The sequence below is a fragment of the Sinocyclocheilus rhinocerous genome, unplaced genomic scaffold (genome assembly GCF_001515625.1).
Source record: "Sinocyclocheilus rhinocerous isolate Xijiao unplaced genomic scaffold, SAMN03320098_v1.1 scaffold44, whole genome shotgun sequence".
Taxonomy (NCBI): Eukaryota; Metazoa; Chordata; class Actinopteri; order Cypriniformes; family Cyprinidae; genus Sinocyclocheilus; species Sinocyclocheilus rhinocerous.
Window position 1 is genome coordinate 1077691 of NW_015631022.1, and position 15047 is coordinate 1092737.

Below are 15047 nucleotides of genomic sequence, written 5' to 3' on the forward strand. Positions count from 1 at the left end.
TTCCTCAATATATAGAGAAATTCTGCAGCCACGTTAAGAGTCACATGATAAAGAATCCTACATTTTAGCCGTCATGTTACACAATAGTGTGAAATATGTATGCAGCATATTGTTTTAATCGGCTAATTCTGAACGTTTGTTGGAGGACAAATCTATTTTCGTATCTCGGCAACGCCCCCATACACTCCCCCTTCAGCGATGTAAATATGTGGATGAGGCTGAAGTTACTACCTCTGCTTTAATTGATCTGACCAACTATTAAATGAAGCTTACGGATGTTTAGCGTGAACATTGAAACCGCATCAATGCTGAAGTTTGTGTGGAATTCTCCGGTGTAAATTCACTCTGTTGTACAATGACAGTCTTTCATTTGGATGATTTCTTAGCAGGATGGATTGGAGGTGAGTTTTATTTGTTTTGCCGATATTGTACAAAGTTTCATATGTGTTTAACATTAGCTACAAACAAACCCCCGAAATGCACATTTTTGCCGAGCAATATCGTGTGATTTATCGCAACCCTATATGCAACATAAAGGAAGTTTATCTTGTAAAAACCCAACAGATAAGAAGAAACTACAGAGAAAAAGGGAACATTGTCAGGATAGAGAGTCGAAAACACGCTTGCTTGCTTGATTGAGAGATGGAAAGAAGCCGCGTTAGAGGCGTCAATGAGTCTTTGTTTTTGTTTGTCAGCTAACGTTAACTGATGTTCTCCTGAAAGAGTAAAAAAAAAAAAAAAAAGTATTTTTTCTACAAGTTTCAAGAGAATAAAAAACCGTTTCTATTTTAACGAAATTTCTGTCACGTGTTCGTCAAAACCAAGTCAGTCATTTGTGTCCAAAGTATTTTATGTGCAAACAACTCTGCATGAGTTTACGCGTTTTGGCACTGAGGACTGCTCGACATTTCTCGGCCATAAACGGGGTTTGGTGGAAACCTGGTGTTCTCCATTGAAAGGAAACATTTATTTTGTAAAGCCCTAATGTGCCTGTGCACCCACCACGAAATGTTCATAACAATGTAACTTATTCATAAAATGGACACTCTGTTTTGCAAGAAGAGCCTCCTACAAAGCTATGCAGTAGGCAGAATCTATCATTATCGTCTTTGTCTTCAGTTGCAACATATTGAACTGCTTTTGGTTACAGGAGCATCCAGTGTGATTGTGGGACATCCACTTGACACAGTCAAGGTATCAAGACAAATCCTTTGTTTTGGGATTCATTTTGTATATATCCTCCTATGTTATGTATTTTTTATTTATTCATATACAGTAAAATGCTGTAGTTCATATTATATATTTATATTTCCATTCTAAAGGTAATCAGTTTTACTTTCTAAGTTCCCACCAGTATAAAATGTATTGGTTAGGAATGAAGTGTCAATTGAGGGAATAATGAAAAAAATAAATTCCTTTGTGCTCCTTTTACAGACTCGTTTACAAGCTGGCAAAGGATACAAGAATACGCTTCACTGTGTTGTAACAATCTACAAAAAGGAAAATGTAAGGCTTTATTACACTGACTGTCTTTATAAATAAAATAAAAATGTACTGGCAAGTATTTTTCACAATTAATGTGTCACAACTACTCCAAAAGGCCACAGATCCTTGTATTCGTTGAGCCATTCTTGTTTTGCTGTACATTAAGAGATCTGCGTTTTTTTCTCAGGTACTTAAACTTTATGAAGAGTACTTATTTACACAATGAATATACGGCTATTAGAGGATGGATCCAAATGAAAATAAAGATTAAAGTTACTTCCTTTGCTCAGAGATTGACACAAACTGAGTTTTTTTTCATCTTTTGAAATGTTATTAATATCATACCAATTTTTTTACCAAAGATTGTGTCACGTCCTGAAGGATGATATCATTAAGGGCCTGTCTTTTGATAGTTCAAAAGAATATTTCACAAGACCAACAAGATGGAAAACAATATTAAAGACAGAAAAGCAATGGTAACACTTTAGTTTTGGGACCAGTTCTATTAACTAGCTCCTTTTTAGCATACATATTACTAGCATATTGGCTGTTTATTAGTACTTACAAAGCACATATTAATGCCTTTTTCTGCATGACCATATTTTAAATACCCTTTATCATACTTAACATCTACCGTACTAACTATTAATAAGCAGCAAATTAGGAGTTTACTGAGGAAAAATAGTTGTTAATTGTTAGTTAATAGTGAGAATTGGTCCCCAGACTAAAGTGTGACCAAAGCAATTATTACAACCATAAAACAACAAATATTCCAAAAGAAAACATTTTAGCTGGACAAAATAAAAAATAATAATAAGCAAACATCTGGGATAAATTGCCAGTTTTTCATGTAAAAAATTCAGAACTCTGTGAAATAACAAAAACGGCAACATCCGCTCAAAAAGAAGAAGGAAAATGATTAAAAAGCACCCATATTTTTACTGAGAAAATAATAATGTGGTTCCATTTTAGGAATTGTATATCATATGATTATATACAGGTGCATCTCAATAAATTAGAATGTCGTGGAAAAGTTCATTTATTTCAGTAATTCAACTCAAATTGTAAAACTCGTGTATTAAATAAATTCAATGCACACAGACTGAAGTAGTTTAAGTCTTTGGTTCTTTTAATTGTGATGATTTTGGCTCACATTTAACAAAAACCCACCAATTCACTATCTCAACAAATTAGAATACTTCATAAGACCAATAAAAAAAAAAAGGCCACAGATCCTTGTATTCGTTGAGCCATTCTTGTTTTGCTGTACATTAAGAGATCTGCGTTTTTTTCTCAGGTACTTAAACTTTATGAAGAGTACTTATTTACACAGTGAATATACGGCTATTAGAGGATGGATCCAAATGAAAATAAAGATTAAAGTTACTTCCTTTGCTCAGAGATTGACACAAACTGAGTTTTTTTTCATCTTTTGAAATGTTATTAATATCATACCAATTTTTTTTACCAAAGATTGTGTCACTTCCTGAAGGATGATGTCATTAAGGGCCTGTCTTTTGATAGTTCAAAAGAATATTTCACAAGACCAACAAGATGGAAAACAATATTAAAGACAGAAAAGCAATGGTAACACTTTAGTTTTGGGACCAGTTCTATTAACTAGCTCCTTTTTAGCATACATATTACTAGCATATTGGCTGTTTATTAGTACTTACAAAGCACATATTAATGCCTTTTTCTGCATGACCATATTTTAAATACCCTTTATCATACTTAACATCTACCGTACTAACTATTAATAAGCAGCAAATTAGGAGTTTACTGAGGAAAAATAGTTGTTAATTGTTAGTTAATAGTGAGAATTGGTCCCCAGACTAAAGTGTGACCAAAGCAATTATTACAACCATAAAACAACAAATATTCCAAAAGAAAACATTTTAGCTGGACAAAATAAAAAATAATAATAAGCAAACATCTGGGATAAATTGCCAGTTTTTCATGTAAAAAATTCAGAACTCTGTGAAATAACAAAAACGGCAACATCCGCTCAAAAAGAAGAAGGAAAATGATTAAAAAGCACCCATATTTTTACTGAGAAAATAATAATGTGGTTCCATTTTAGGAATTGTATATCATATGATTATATACAGGTGCATCTCAATAAATTAGAATGTCGTGGAAAAGTTCATTTATTTCAGTAATTCAACTCAAATTGTAAAACTATCAAGATATACAGAATTGACGAAAGCCACCAATAAAATTCAAAGGGCATGGGACAAAATTTGTATAAATTTATACTTTATTCCCAGACTCAATGAGCAGGCTATATCCGCATCACAAGGTTTGGGACTATATTCCAAAGACTGCATATCAGGAATGACCCAATTTGTGGTGTAAACAGGTATTTCCTTTCCTTGGAAGCAAAAGTACACAACCCATCTCTCTTTTGTGTTGTCTCAGGTTACGGGCTTTTTCAAAGGACTGTCCTTTCCATTGGCCAGCATCACTCTCTATAACTCTATGGTGTTCGGCTTCTTCAGCAACACGCAGCGCCTCATTAGCAGATATCGTTATGGTGACGGCAGACACCCGTGCAGCATGCTTGACTTGACTGTAGCGAGCATGCTGACTGGTCTGGTTTCAGTGGGGGTGGGCGCCCCCGTTGACCTTGTCAAAATTAGACTGCAGATGCAAACCCAACCTGTTCTTGCAGGTAAACTGTGGTTATAAATACATTTTAGCACCTGTAGCTATGCATGGCTTCAGACAACACATGTTCTTGTTAAGAGAAAAATTCCTAATGGTTGCTGAAAGCTTTTCAAAGATGAACATTTCCAGGGAAATAATGTATTTTGCAACCGAGAGTTTCTCATCTACTGTTTTGTGTGTTTTCAGAGAACTTTAACCTTGCTGGGAATGGGAGTGTCCCTCTGCGGTCAATGGGAATTCAGTCCCAGTCATTGTACAGAGGGCCACTGCACTGCATTAGTACCGTCCTGCAGAACGAGGGCATTCAAGGGCTCTACAGAGGCGCGGGAGCCATGATATTACGGGATGTACCTGGATACACCCTGTACTTCGTACCATACACGTTATTCTGTAACTGGCTGAATCCTGATGGCAATGCCTCGCCCCATCCCTGCTGCATATGGCTAGCAGGAGGTTTAGCAGGTAAATGAGACACGGACTCTATTCCAAAACTTAGTAGCTGCTGTCTACTGCCTACACAGCCTTCAAACTAAAATGGAACCTAATAAGTCTGATTTAATACACTCTCAGATGCACAGGCTCAACTTGCAAATGTTTGCATTAGAGTTTTATGTTAGCCTGTTGCTAAGCTAACAACATGAGTCCAACAATAGTCTATCTGAAATAGATTGCATTCAGTATTGAATGGATTATATGTATGATCAACATTTTCTCACTTGGTCTGCCACATTAAAGGAACAGTTCAGCCAAAAATGTAAATTTGGTGAAAATGTACTCACTCTCAGGCAATCCAAGATGTAGATAAGATTGTTTCTTCTTCAGATTTGGAAAAATGTAGCATTCCATCACTTGTTTACCAATGGATCCTCTGCAGTGAATGGGTGCCGTCAGAATGAGAGTCCAAACAGCTGATAAAAACATCACAATAATCCACAAGCAATCCACACCACTCCAGTCCATCAGCTGTGTGTCTGTAAGAAACAAATCCATCGCTAAGACATTGTAACTTTAAACTGTTGCCTCTGATTGATGTACTGGAGTGGTGTGGATTACTTGTGGATTATTGTGATGTTTTTATCAGCTGTTTGGACTCTCATTCTGACGGCACCCATTCACTGCAGAGGATCCACTGGTGAGCAAGTGATGCGATGCTAAACTGCTCGTGGTCTGACGGTGAGTATTTTCAGTCCATTTTCATTTTTGGGTGACCTACTGCTTAATTTTTTCTATGCTTGTCATAATGCATTATAGGATTGGCTTCACAAAAGAGATATTTAATACTGTTGTAAAATGTGGTCATATCTTATCTCAGAATGCAGTATAATACAATAAACCTTGCATAAAATGCAGTTCACTAGGTTTAACAGAGCTATTCTTTTCCAGCCTGAATGTGATGCTTACCAAAAGAAACACCAGATGCACTTGTAGTGGTTTTCAGTCTGTTTGCACAAGTGTTGAATTGTTTAAAAGCTATGTCAGACCCTCTGTGTCACACCAAACCAGTTCTCAGCAGTCATGCACAGATTAACAAGTGTACGTTTGGTTAAGGATAGTGGGAGGCTGCATTGTTTTGAAATTTGTCAGTGTACTTCCCATTAAAAATGTCCCTCCTGTTGGTGTATGACGGGAAAGGCCTGGTTTAACCTAAATATGACCCTATTGGGAGTCAGGTATTTTTAGGACACAGAATACTTCACATGAGATTTCACCCGTTGGTTATGCTGTTGTTCCACAGGATCCATCTCGTGGGTCACCGCCACACCAGCAGACGTGGTGAAAAGCCGGTTGCAGGCGGATGCTATGCAGCACAGGAAATACAAGGGCATTCTGCACTGCATCATGCAAAGTTACAAGACAGAGGGAATACATGTAAGTTGCTGAAGGGTTTCAAACAAAGTTGTAATGCAACAGCTGCAGGACATGCACTGCTGTTAAACAGTTAACAAGTTGAAACAAGTGCATGCTCAAACATGTTTAATCAGGTTAAAAAATGTGGTGGTATAAAATGTAATATATATATATACTGTATATGTGTGTGTGTGTGTTTGTGTGTCACATACACAGTTTATAAAGGCCTGGTATAAGTTATAACCAAAATTAATATGCTGATTCAGAGTTTTGTGAAATATGAATGTAATACTGATGCTTTTGTTCTTTTTTCACTTGTTTACTATCAATGTCCAATGCAGGTTTTCTTTCGTGGAGCGACTGTCAATGCTATCAGAGGATTTCCAATGTGTGCAACTATGTTTCTTGGTTACGAGCTTTCCCTCCAGTTTATCCGCAGTTTCTAAAACAGACTCATTCTGCTCCCGAGGAGGGTTTTAGAGGGTTCGTGATTTTAATGGCATGTAGAGACTTGCATGTGAGTTCATTGTTGATACAATGAAGAGTAACAGTGAAGCTTTTAGGTTTTTCTTATATTAAGAAAATAGGTACTTAGTCTGAAAATATTTTGCTGAGATATTTTAATATATGATTATGTATCACCTGCATGAGAATTATACACTAATTTATATTTTGCTTGTACACATGTATATGTATTCTGCATTTGCAATTGGTCACATTTATGCATTATCACCTAACAAACCATTAGCCTGTACATGAATGAGTTTTTATCTACTTTTCAAATAAGTTCAGTCAGCTGTCAGTGCAATGTGCCTTTAAAATGATTATCTGCTAATGAAATATTATTCAAATATGTAAATAAATCAAATGGTATGCTGAAGTAAAGTGTCTGCTAGCTTGTTTGTGTGAATCAATTTCAAACTAATACTGATGTATTTTACTTGACGAATTTTAATGAGCTTTTATTTTTGTCGACGTACCTCTCGAGATAGAATTTTGAAAATATTGCAATTTGAAAACAGTTAATATTTCAGATGCTCTTTTATTGCAACCTCCACTGTCTTATTAGCATCTGATTATTATGCAAATGGGAATATCAGCTCAAGAAGAAAGATGTAAAAAGTACAGGGGTTGGACAAATAGTGTGAACACCTGGGAAATAGGCAATATTTCATTATGAAGGTGCTTTGCACCATTCGCTGTTAATACAGCCTCCAACCTTCTCAGAAATGATTCATACAACTTTTAAATAGTCTCCATTTAAAAGTCGTCTATGAGAACATCTGCCAGTTGATTCAGAGTTGTTGGTGGAGGGAATCAAATTCTCAGGCTTCTCTCCAAAACCTAGTGGTTTGATGATATTCAAGTCAGCTGATTTGTCTGACCAGGGCAGATGTTTATCTCAGTGCTCCAAACGGCCCAGGTTTTATGATTATGACACCATCTTCCACATTTTAGAATTGGTGTCTGTGATTAAAGTATTAGCAATTGCAGCTCTTTCACGGATGTTGGTTTTTGAGGAAACCGGGTCTTCAAGGTCAATATTGAGGTTTGCTGTCACTTTGCTGCTGTAGTTCTGTTGTTTGTTGTTCTGTAGTGTTCAACTATCATTCACTTTCAGTTTTCGCTCACTGTTTTTCTTCCCTGGTGAATCATAAACTTAAAGACAGCTGTTCTTAAAACACCGAACAACTGGGCTGTTCAGCTCCTGCTAAAAGAGCTCCATGAATTTCCCTTTTTGGAAGTCTGACACTAAGGCACTTACAAGTTTCACTGTCCACTTGAACTAAACACTGCTAAACACAATTTATACTACACTGATACACAACCTAGAGAATATATACAGTGTAAAGATAAATAAAATATAATTGCAACATTTGTTTTTTTCTGTAACTTCCACAAATGATATTAACCCCTATAATAAAGGGTGTGCACAATATTTTGTCTAATATAGTATAATAATATAATAATGTCTGTATATATGGCTATAGCCCATTCTGATTCTGCTACAGTATATCAATTGAAAGATGTTGATGTCGCTTGTGATACACTAGGTGGCGCTGTGTCATTATGTCAGGAAAATTGGTAGTGACGTTACGGAAATGTAAAGGAAAAATGTTTCCACTAGATGGCGACACTGTATCTAAAACAAAACTGTGAGACCAGCCTTTTCTACATGGCATTGTTGAGGGGTCTTCAGTAAGGCTGAAAAGAATGACCCTTGTTCAGAAACAATATGATTTTCTCTGAAAATGTTTGAAACTGCAGGAAAAATACTCTCAGTGATATAGCAACAAGAAATATCAATAAAATGATATTGATCAAAAGTTGATCAAGTATATTGACCTACAATCTGTGCTGGGTATATTATTTACAATTTGTAGTCTGTCACTGATTACATGATGAAAGTTTTAGTGACATAATCTAGGTTTCTTATTTAGGTAAATGTAATCCGACTACTTTTTTAGATTACTTTTAGATGACTTTTTTTGATCAAACGTGTTTTAAACATACCATTAAATGTACCATATTGATATAAAAAAAGCAAAGAGAAAAATAGCATATTCCATTTTTGATTTCAACATATAAAATGCATTAAACATTAAATTACACCAGGGTTTCCCAAACTGGGCTTTATGAACGAACTGCAGTGGGGTTTTGAGTTTATATAAAGCTAATAATTAATTAAATTAGAAAAGTGCTGGAACGCTTGAAATGAACACTAAAAAATATATTTATTTGTTTACCTGCATGCCAAAGTGACCATTAACCGACATCAGAGAACTATAAGCACGAATGTTAAATGATTGAAATATTAACTTCACTGTAAAAAATAAGTGTAATTTTAACTGTAAAAACGCTACGAAAAGCTACGGAAAAAAAGTTATCAAGAATTCCCTGCATGACCCTCCACATTTTAAAGTATTTTGTTTAAATAATCATGTTTTTTTTTATAGTTTTTGTTATTAGTTATGTATATTTGGGCTTTATGTTACATCTACTGTTGTTTAATGAAAGTTGAATGCATTATTTAAGTATCATGTGTGTTACCATGATGGTGTTTTGTGTTTGCATGAATGACTCTGTGCACCTTCTATATATTAGTATATACTTCTGCTTGTGGCGAAGCTACTTGTGATGAGCTTTGATTCTTCATGTGGCTTTCTCTTTTACCACCTGCATTATTATGGTGGTTGTCAGTATGTTAAAGGTACAAAACAGATTTTAATAGCAGTGTGCATTGTTGAATTTACTGGTTTACATTCAAATTTTCTTGTTTGTAAATTACAGTTTTATACAGTTTTTCTGTATGTTTTACAAAAGTATTCTGGCAACCACAGCTGCCAAAATTCTTTTGTAAAAACTACAATTTTTTTTTTACAGTGTTCCTCAAGAGATATTTCAAGTAAATATTTTATTTTAAGGGTTTGGCTGACAAAAACCATTGGAAATCACTGCATTACATGAACAAATACTAAAAAACATAAAGACATCAATGACATTACTCACCCAAAGTCTCCCAGATTTGAAATATTTTAGTCCAAACTTCAGCAGTTACTGAAGATATAGTGTTTATACATAACCAGTGTTTAGTAACTTTCATAATTATTTGTTTCATGCATGGTCTAATTGCTTGAGAGCTTCTTCCAAGCACGGTTTGCAAATATATTTACATTTTTGAATATAGTTAAAGCTAAATGAGACATAGTAGGATTTTTAGAAAGGATGTTTAAAGGAGAAAAAAGAATAATTAGGGAGATGATAAATTATTTACTGCCATTGTGTGAATAATATGTAATCATGTAATCCATAAAAAGTATCTGTAATCTGATTATCAGCATTTTAAAGTGTAATATACTCTAATTACAAGTGCTTCATTTTTGGAATCTGATTGCGCAATCCATATTACATGTAATCAGTTACTACCCAGCCAGCAGCAATGCATAAAATCATGTTTCAGTCACATTTAAACAGCTTGCTTTAACCATGACCTGACCTTTCGAACACAGTGCCAGATTTCTCGCAGATGCAGCAAAAAGTCTCCTGCTTTTATATACAGCCAGTGGAGTGATAGATGAGGTTGAAGTGAAAACAGCTGAGGACACGGGCAGCATCTAAAGCACCAGTGTGATTGTGTCTACCTTGCTGCAGCTGAGCAGCCTCCACTGAACTCTAAAAGCCACAAGCAAAACAGCACAAGTCAATCAAGCCATAAGGATGATGCCAAAAACCCTTTTAGTGGTGCCTCGATAATTATATTTCAATCATGACAACTCTCTGAACATTTTAACATGGTGATGGATATGATAATGTTAATGTATTTGGTCTTGGCGGAACAGATCTGCTACGCTGCTGAATTGCTGCTGCTGTTGGTTATTGCTGTAGTTGTAGATTATTGCTGCTGCTGCAAGCAAGTACAGGAACTTGCTACTGCCAATGCATATGGCGATACGGTGCCATGAGTATTTAAGACATGCTGCTGCTGCACAAATAGCATATAACCCGTAGCAGATCTATACAGGTGGAGCTGGGGAAGGTGGAGGGTTTCAGAGAACTCTGAAAGTGCGCTGCGGGAATCTCAAGTGAATGCTAGCCAGCCATATAAATGCAAGGCAGTAAGCTCATTGGCTGCATATGCAGCATGAACCAATCAGCTTGTGCCAAGTCGTTTAACTTTCTGATTAGCATCAGTTACGTTAACACCCCGTCAGAAAGCACCATCTAGAGTTTCATGACTGAACTCTATATATATACTGTTTTGCATATTATGTCACTATATTAAAAAGGAATCCATCAATCTATGTTCATCTGTTCATTGTTTGGATTTAGCTGTGTGCACACTAAAAGAGAAAGTAAAGTTTAATGTATCAAAAGTAATACTTAAGTGTTACTATATAAAAAAACACACACAGATAGTATAATGGCAAAAAAAAATGGCAATTAAAAACAGCTCTAGACAGACTGTGGCCCTTGCTTTGAAATACTCATATCTTTGGATTAAATGATGACTCAGATGTGGGGGCTCCATATGCAGCAGAGATTTGATCCGTTTTTGTTGTTTATCTTGTTAATTAATTTGTGTGAATGAATATTGACTACTTCACATGTCACTAAATCTGACGTGAAACAGGCTCATGAAGATGGATGTCCTGCTCATCACTATCAGCTGAATAATGTCTGTTTTTTTTTTTCAGGCTTTTGAAAGAGGAGTTGTGTGCTCTGAGATATCAGAGCATCATGTAAATATAATTTTCTATTGTGACTGATTTCTAGATGGTGAGCACACAAAGTCCAGCTCTAAAGCAACGTGTTGCATGTTTTTGACAGGTTTGACTGGTGGTGAGATACCTGTGGGCTGTTCATGTGCATCATGAATTATGTTTTATTGCACGTTTGTTGTAGGGTGAAAAGAAATGTGCATGCCATATGCTGTTCTTTGATAACAATTTAAAAAGCCTGTAGCACAACATACTTAACTGCTATTCTCATTTGCGGTTAGTTGTCTTTATTGTTGTACTAGTAGTAGTGACAATGATAACACATATAACATGTTTATAATAAATGCATATATTTTTTATTTCTAGTTATGTCAAATTCTAATAAGATGTTATATCAAATTGCCATTTGCGAGAAAAATAATAACAAACTCCTGTAATCACAAATTACTAGAAATGTCATGTAAATTCATTGGTAATAAAAAGTGTAAACTTTAAAAACATTCAGTGAAAAATTAAAACTGTAATTACAAAAGATAATTACTTTATTTATATATATTTTAAAATTATTTTACTTACATGTAATTATTTTAGACATAATTTATAATTTTTATACATATTTAAATGTTTAATTAAACTAAATTGCATAAATTATTACAAATATAATAACAATTATTATCTATTAATAATGAATAAAACTAATAATAATCATTTTTATTATTATAATAATTATTATTTATTTATTATGTATTATAATTTATTATTATTATTATTATTATTATTACTATTGCAACACCCCAACAACTGGCAACAAATAAATCCTTAGCAACTGCCAACCAATGAAAATGTATCTATTTAGGCATTATTATCATCATGTTGTTCATAACATATTTAAGTATCTAAAGTATGCAAATAAAATGCAGAATGAAAAAGATTTTCATACATGCTAAACTTACATCCTTTCATCCTCCTATATATTTATTTGCTTGCTTGTTTGCTGGTTGGAAACAGTTTTTAGACTCTGAATGTTTGTCCACTGAGCCACAAGCTGTTAACCTGGAGCTCTGGACAAATGGGTGTTGGTGTTGTTGGCGGCCGAATGCACATGACATTAATCTGTCCAAATAAGACATGGAACTTTCTCTTAATCTAATCTCTCTACAGACATTCAAACGCGTCATACAGTAGCTTGCTTAATTCAATTCCATTCAGTTGTTTTTTGAACAGTGAATATTCGTCTCAAACAACAAGTGGAAACCTTATACAGTGCTCATTATTGGTGTTTTCCTTGATAATTATGTTAAATTGGCAATAATACATTTGTTTTAGAGAATGCAGTCATATTATGTTTTTATCAACACAGTACTGCCTCCTACACATACGTCCCTTGGTTTATATTTTGGAACTCCATTAATAAAAATTCCATTAATAAAAAATTCATACATTGCTAATTGCATTTGTAGATATATCACATTCTGTATATAACTATATTGATTATTTGATTATTATTTTTGTATTTTTTTGTATGCTTTCTTTCTTTAAGATTACATTTATTTTATTTGTTGCATTGCTATACTTTATTTATTATTATTGTTGTTGTTGTTGTTGTTGGTTGGTGGTGGTGTTGTAAGAAAAAAAAAATTCTGTCCCTAAACTGAAATGAGCTCTCCACCCTTGCTATCCCAGGACACTTGCACATTTGCATATATGCTCAGATGTTGCTTTATTCATTTAATTTTTTTAAATTTATTTATTTTATTATGGCATAAAAGAAAATTTTATTGTTTTCTTTCCCTAAGCTGAAATGAGCTCTAAGTCCTTTTCCAGCTATTTATATATTTATATACACAGTAAGCTGTATAAAATTGTAACTATACTAAGAAATAAAATAAAAAAATTAATAAATAAAATTGCAATTATTCTTCCATACACCTAATGTTGACTTTGAGATATTTCCTTATATACACAGCAAAGTAATATTTTTTACCAATTATTATTATTTTTTTCATAACTGCAGTCTATTTTTCTTCTCTTGTCTCCCTCATGCACTCTGACACATTTCCAGAAAGGTTGTGTCCTGTAGTTTGACCTTGAAATGGATCTGTTTTGTTGACATAATAGCAGAGCATTCTTCAGTATTGATTTTATCTCTAAAGGCTCCCTCGCGGCTCACTCGGTGATATATTAGGATGATGATTTCATTGCGGCTCCCATTACAGCTCCCTAAACTTCATTGTTCTCCTGTTGTAGACGTGATGTCATAAAAGCCGCTCTCTGGAAATCAGACCCTATATGGCTGCTTGATGTTCTGCTTTGTTTGGATTAACTGTGCTGCTCAGTGTAGCCCGAGCACCTGTCAGTAATATTTGTTCAGCTCTATGTACAGGAGGTAATGAGGGATCAGTAATCACTGTACACAGCACTTACAGCAAGATTCTGCCGACCTTCAGAACGCAAAACACTGCGGTGTAAAGTCTAAAATAGCTGAATGCCCATAATGCCACGTTGCTGATAGATATTGTCACTGAACATTATCATTTGTGATTGTGTATTGTTTGTGTTCAACACAGTTTCAGCACTTTTGTTTGTGTGTGTCTGTACAGTGAGAGTGAGCATGTGCCTAAAGACAATTTAATAAAACAACAGCAAAACCACGTCAACACTATTGTCACAGTTCGCTGTTTAGGAAGAACGCAGAAGGCACAAATAAACAAAAACAGTCTTTAATCCACAGAACACAGGGTACATCCACACTGAAAATGGCAGGAAGCGCACAAACATAACGAGTAGAACCGACAAACACAGAACGCAAAGGCAAGGACATAAATACTGGGGATAATTAACAAACACAGGTGCCAGGAATCATAATTAAACTAAACGAGGACAGGAAAAAGATCATATAAGGAAAACCAGGAACAAAGACAGGGGCAAAACACAACAAAACAGGTCCATGATCCTGACATATCGCCCCCCTCCCGGAAGGTGCATCTTCGCACCGTAGAACAACAGAGGGGGGGGAAATGGGTGGGAACTAAGGAGGAGGCTCAGGAGGAGGACAGATGTCCGGGAGGGGGCCGGCAGACAGAGTCCAGGGAGGAGACGATGGAGGGAGGAGCCAGGGAGGAAACAGGAGGGATCCGGAACAGGAGGAGCCAATCAGGACCCAGGCCATGGAGCGACTGAGGACCAAGGTGGAGCTGGCGGTAGGAAGGAGCCGGTGGGGTGGAGCGACGAGGTGCAGCCGGAGGAGCAGAGTCCTGAGGCGATGGCAAGGCTGAACACGGGAACATGATGTCACTCTGGAGGAGTGGGCACTGGAGGGCGCTCTGGACTGGATTCGGGGACTGGAGCCCTCTCCTCTTCGTTTTGGCACTTTTGCCCCGCCATACTCCGCTCACCCTCAGCCACGGTGCAGGGGGCGGAGCTCCTCGCCACGCTCACACCGTCAATGGCTTTCTCCCTCGTGGCGGGCATTGTCGCCGGCTATTGTCACCGGCTCTCGCACCTGGTCTGACGGGTTGAGCTCCACGTCCGGGGCAATCCTCCGCTCAGTCGCTCGGCTTTGCGCTGGCTTGTCGATCGCGGCGGGAATTGGCTCTCCGTCATCGGTGGGCTCGGGCTGATGCTCCGCACCGCAGGGAGATGGTGGGCTGGGCACTGGGGCTGGAGTGGATCTGACGAGATCATCCACGGGGCAAGTGGGGGAGGGGGATCCATTTTGCCAAAATCCTCTCGAGGACCATTCTCGGACTCGGATGCCCGGGCGTCATACGGGTAGCTGGTGGTGCTAGCTAACAGCCGGAACAGTCTTGTATGGTCCTCGAGAGA

The 15047-nt window shown here is 36.4% G+C and overlaps 1 protein-coding gene across 1 annotated transcript; it reads left to right on the forward strand.

The window, feature by feature from the left end:
* Window positions 1-202: 202 nt before the first annotated feature.
* slc25a48 (solute carrier family 25 member 48) lies at window positions 203-6877 on the forward strand. Its single transcript, XM_016553647.1, has 7 exons — window positions 203-401; window positions 1151-1194; window positions 1435-1506; window positions 3907-4159; window positions 4342-4617; window positions 5891-6024; window positions 6345-6877. The coding sequence occupies exons 1-7, from the start codon at window positions 356-358 to the stop codon at window positions 6447-6449; spliced, it is 930 nt and encodes a 309-aa protein (XP_016409133.1). The 5' UTR covers window positions 203-355; the 3' UTR covers window positions 6450-6877.
* Window positions 6878-15047: the final 8170 nt, after the last annotated feature.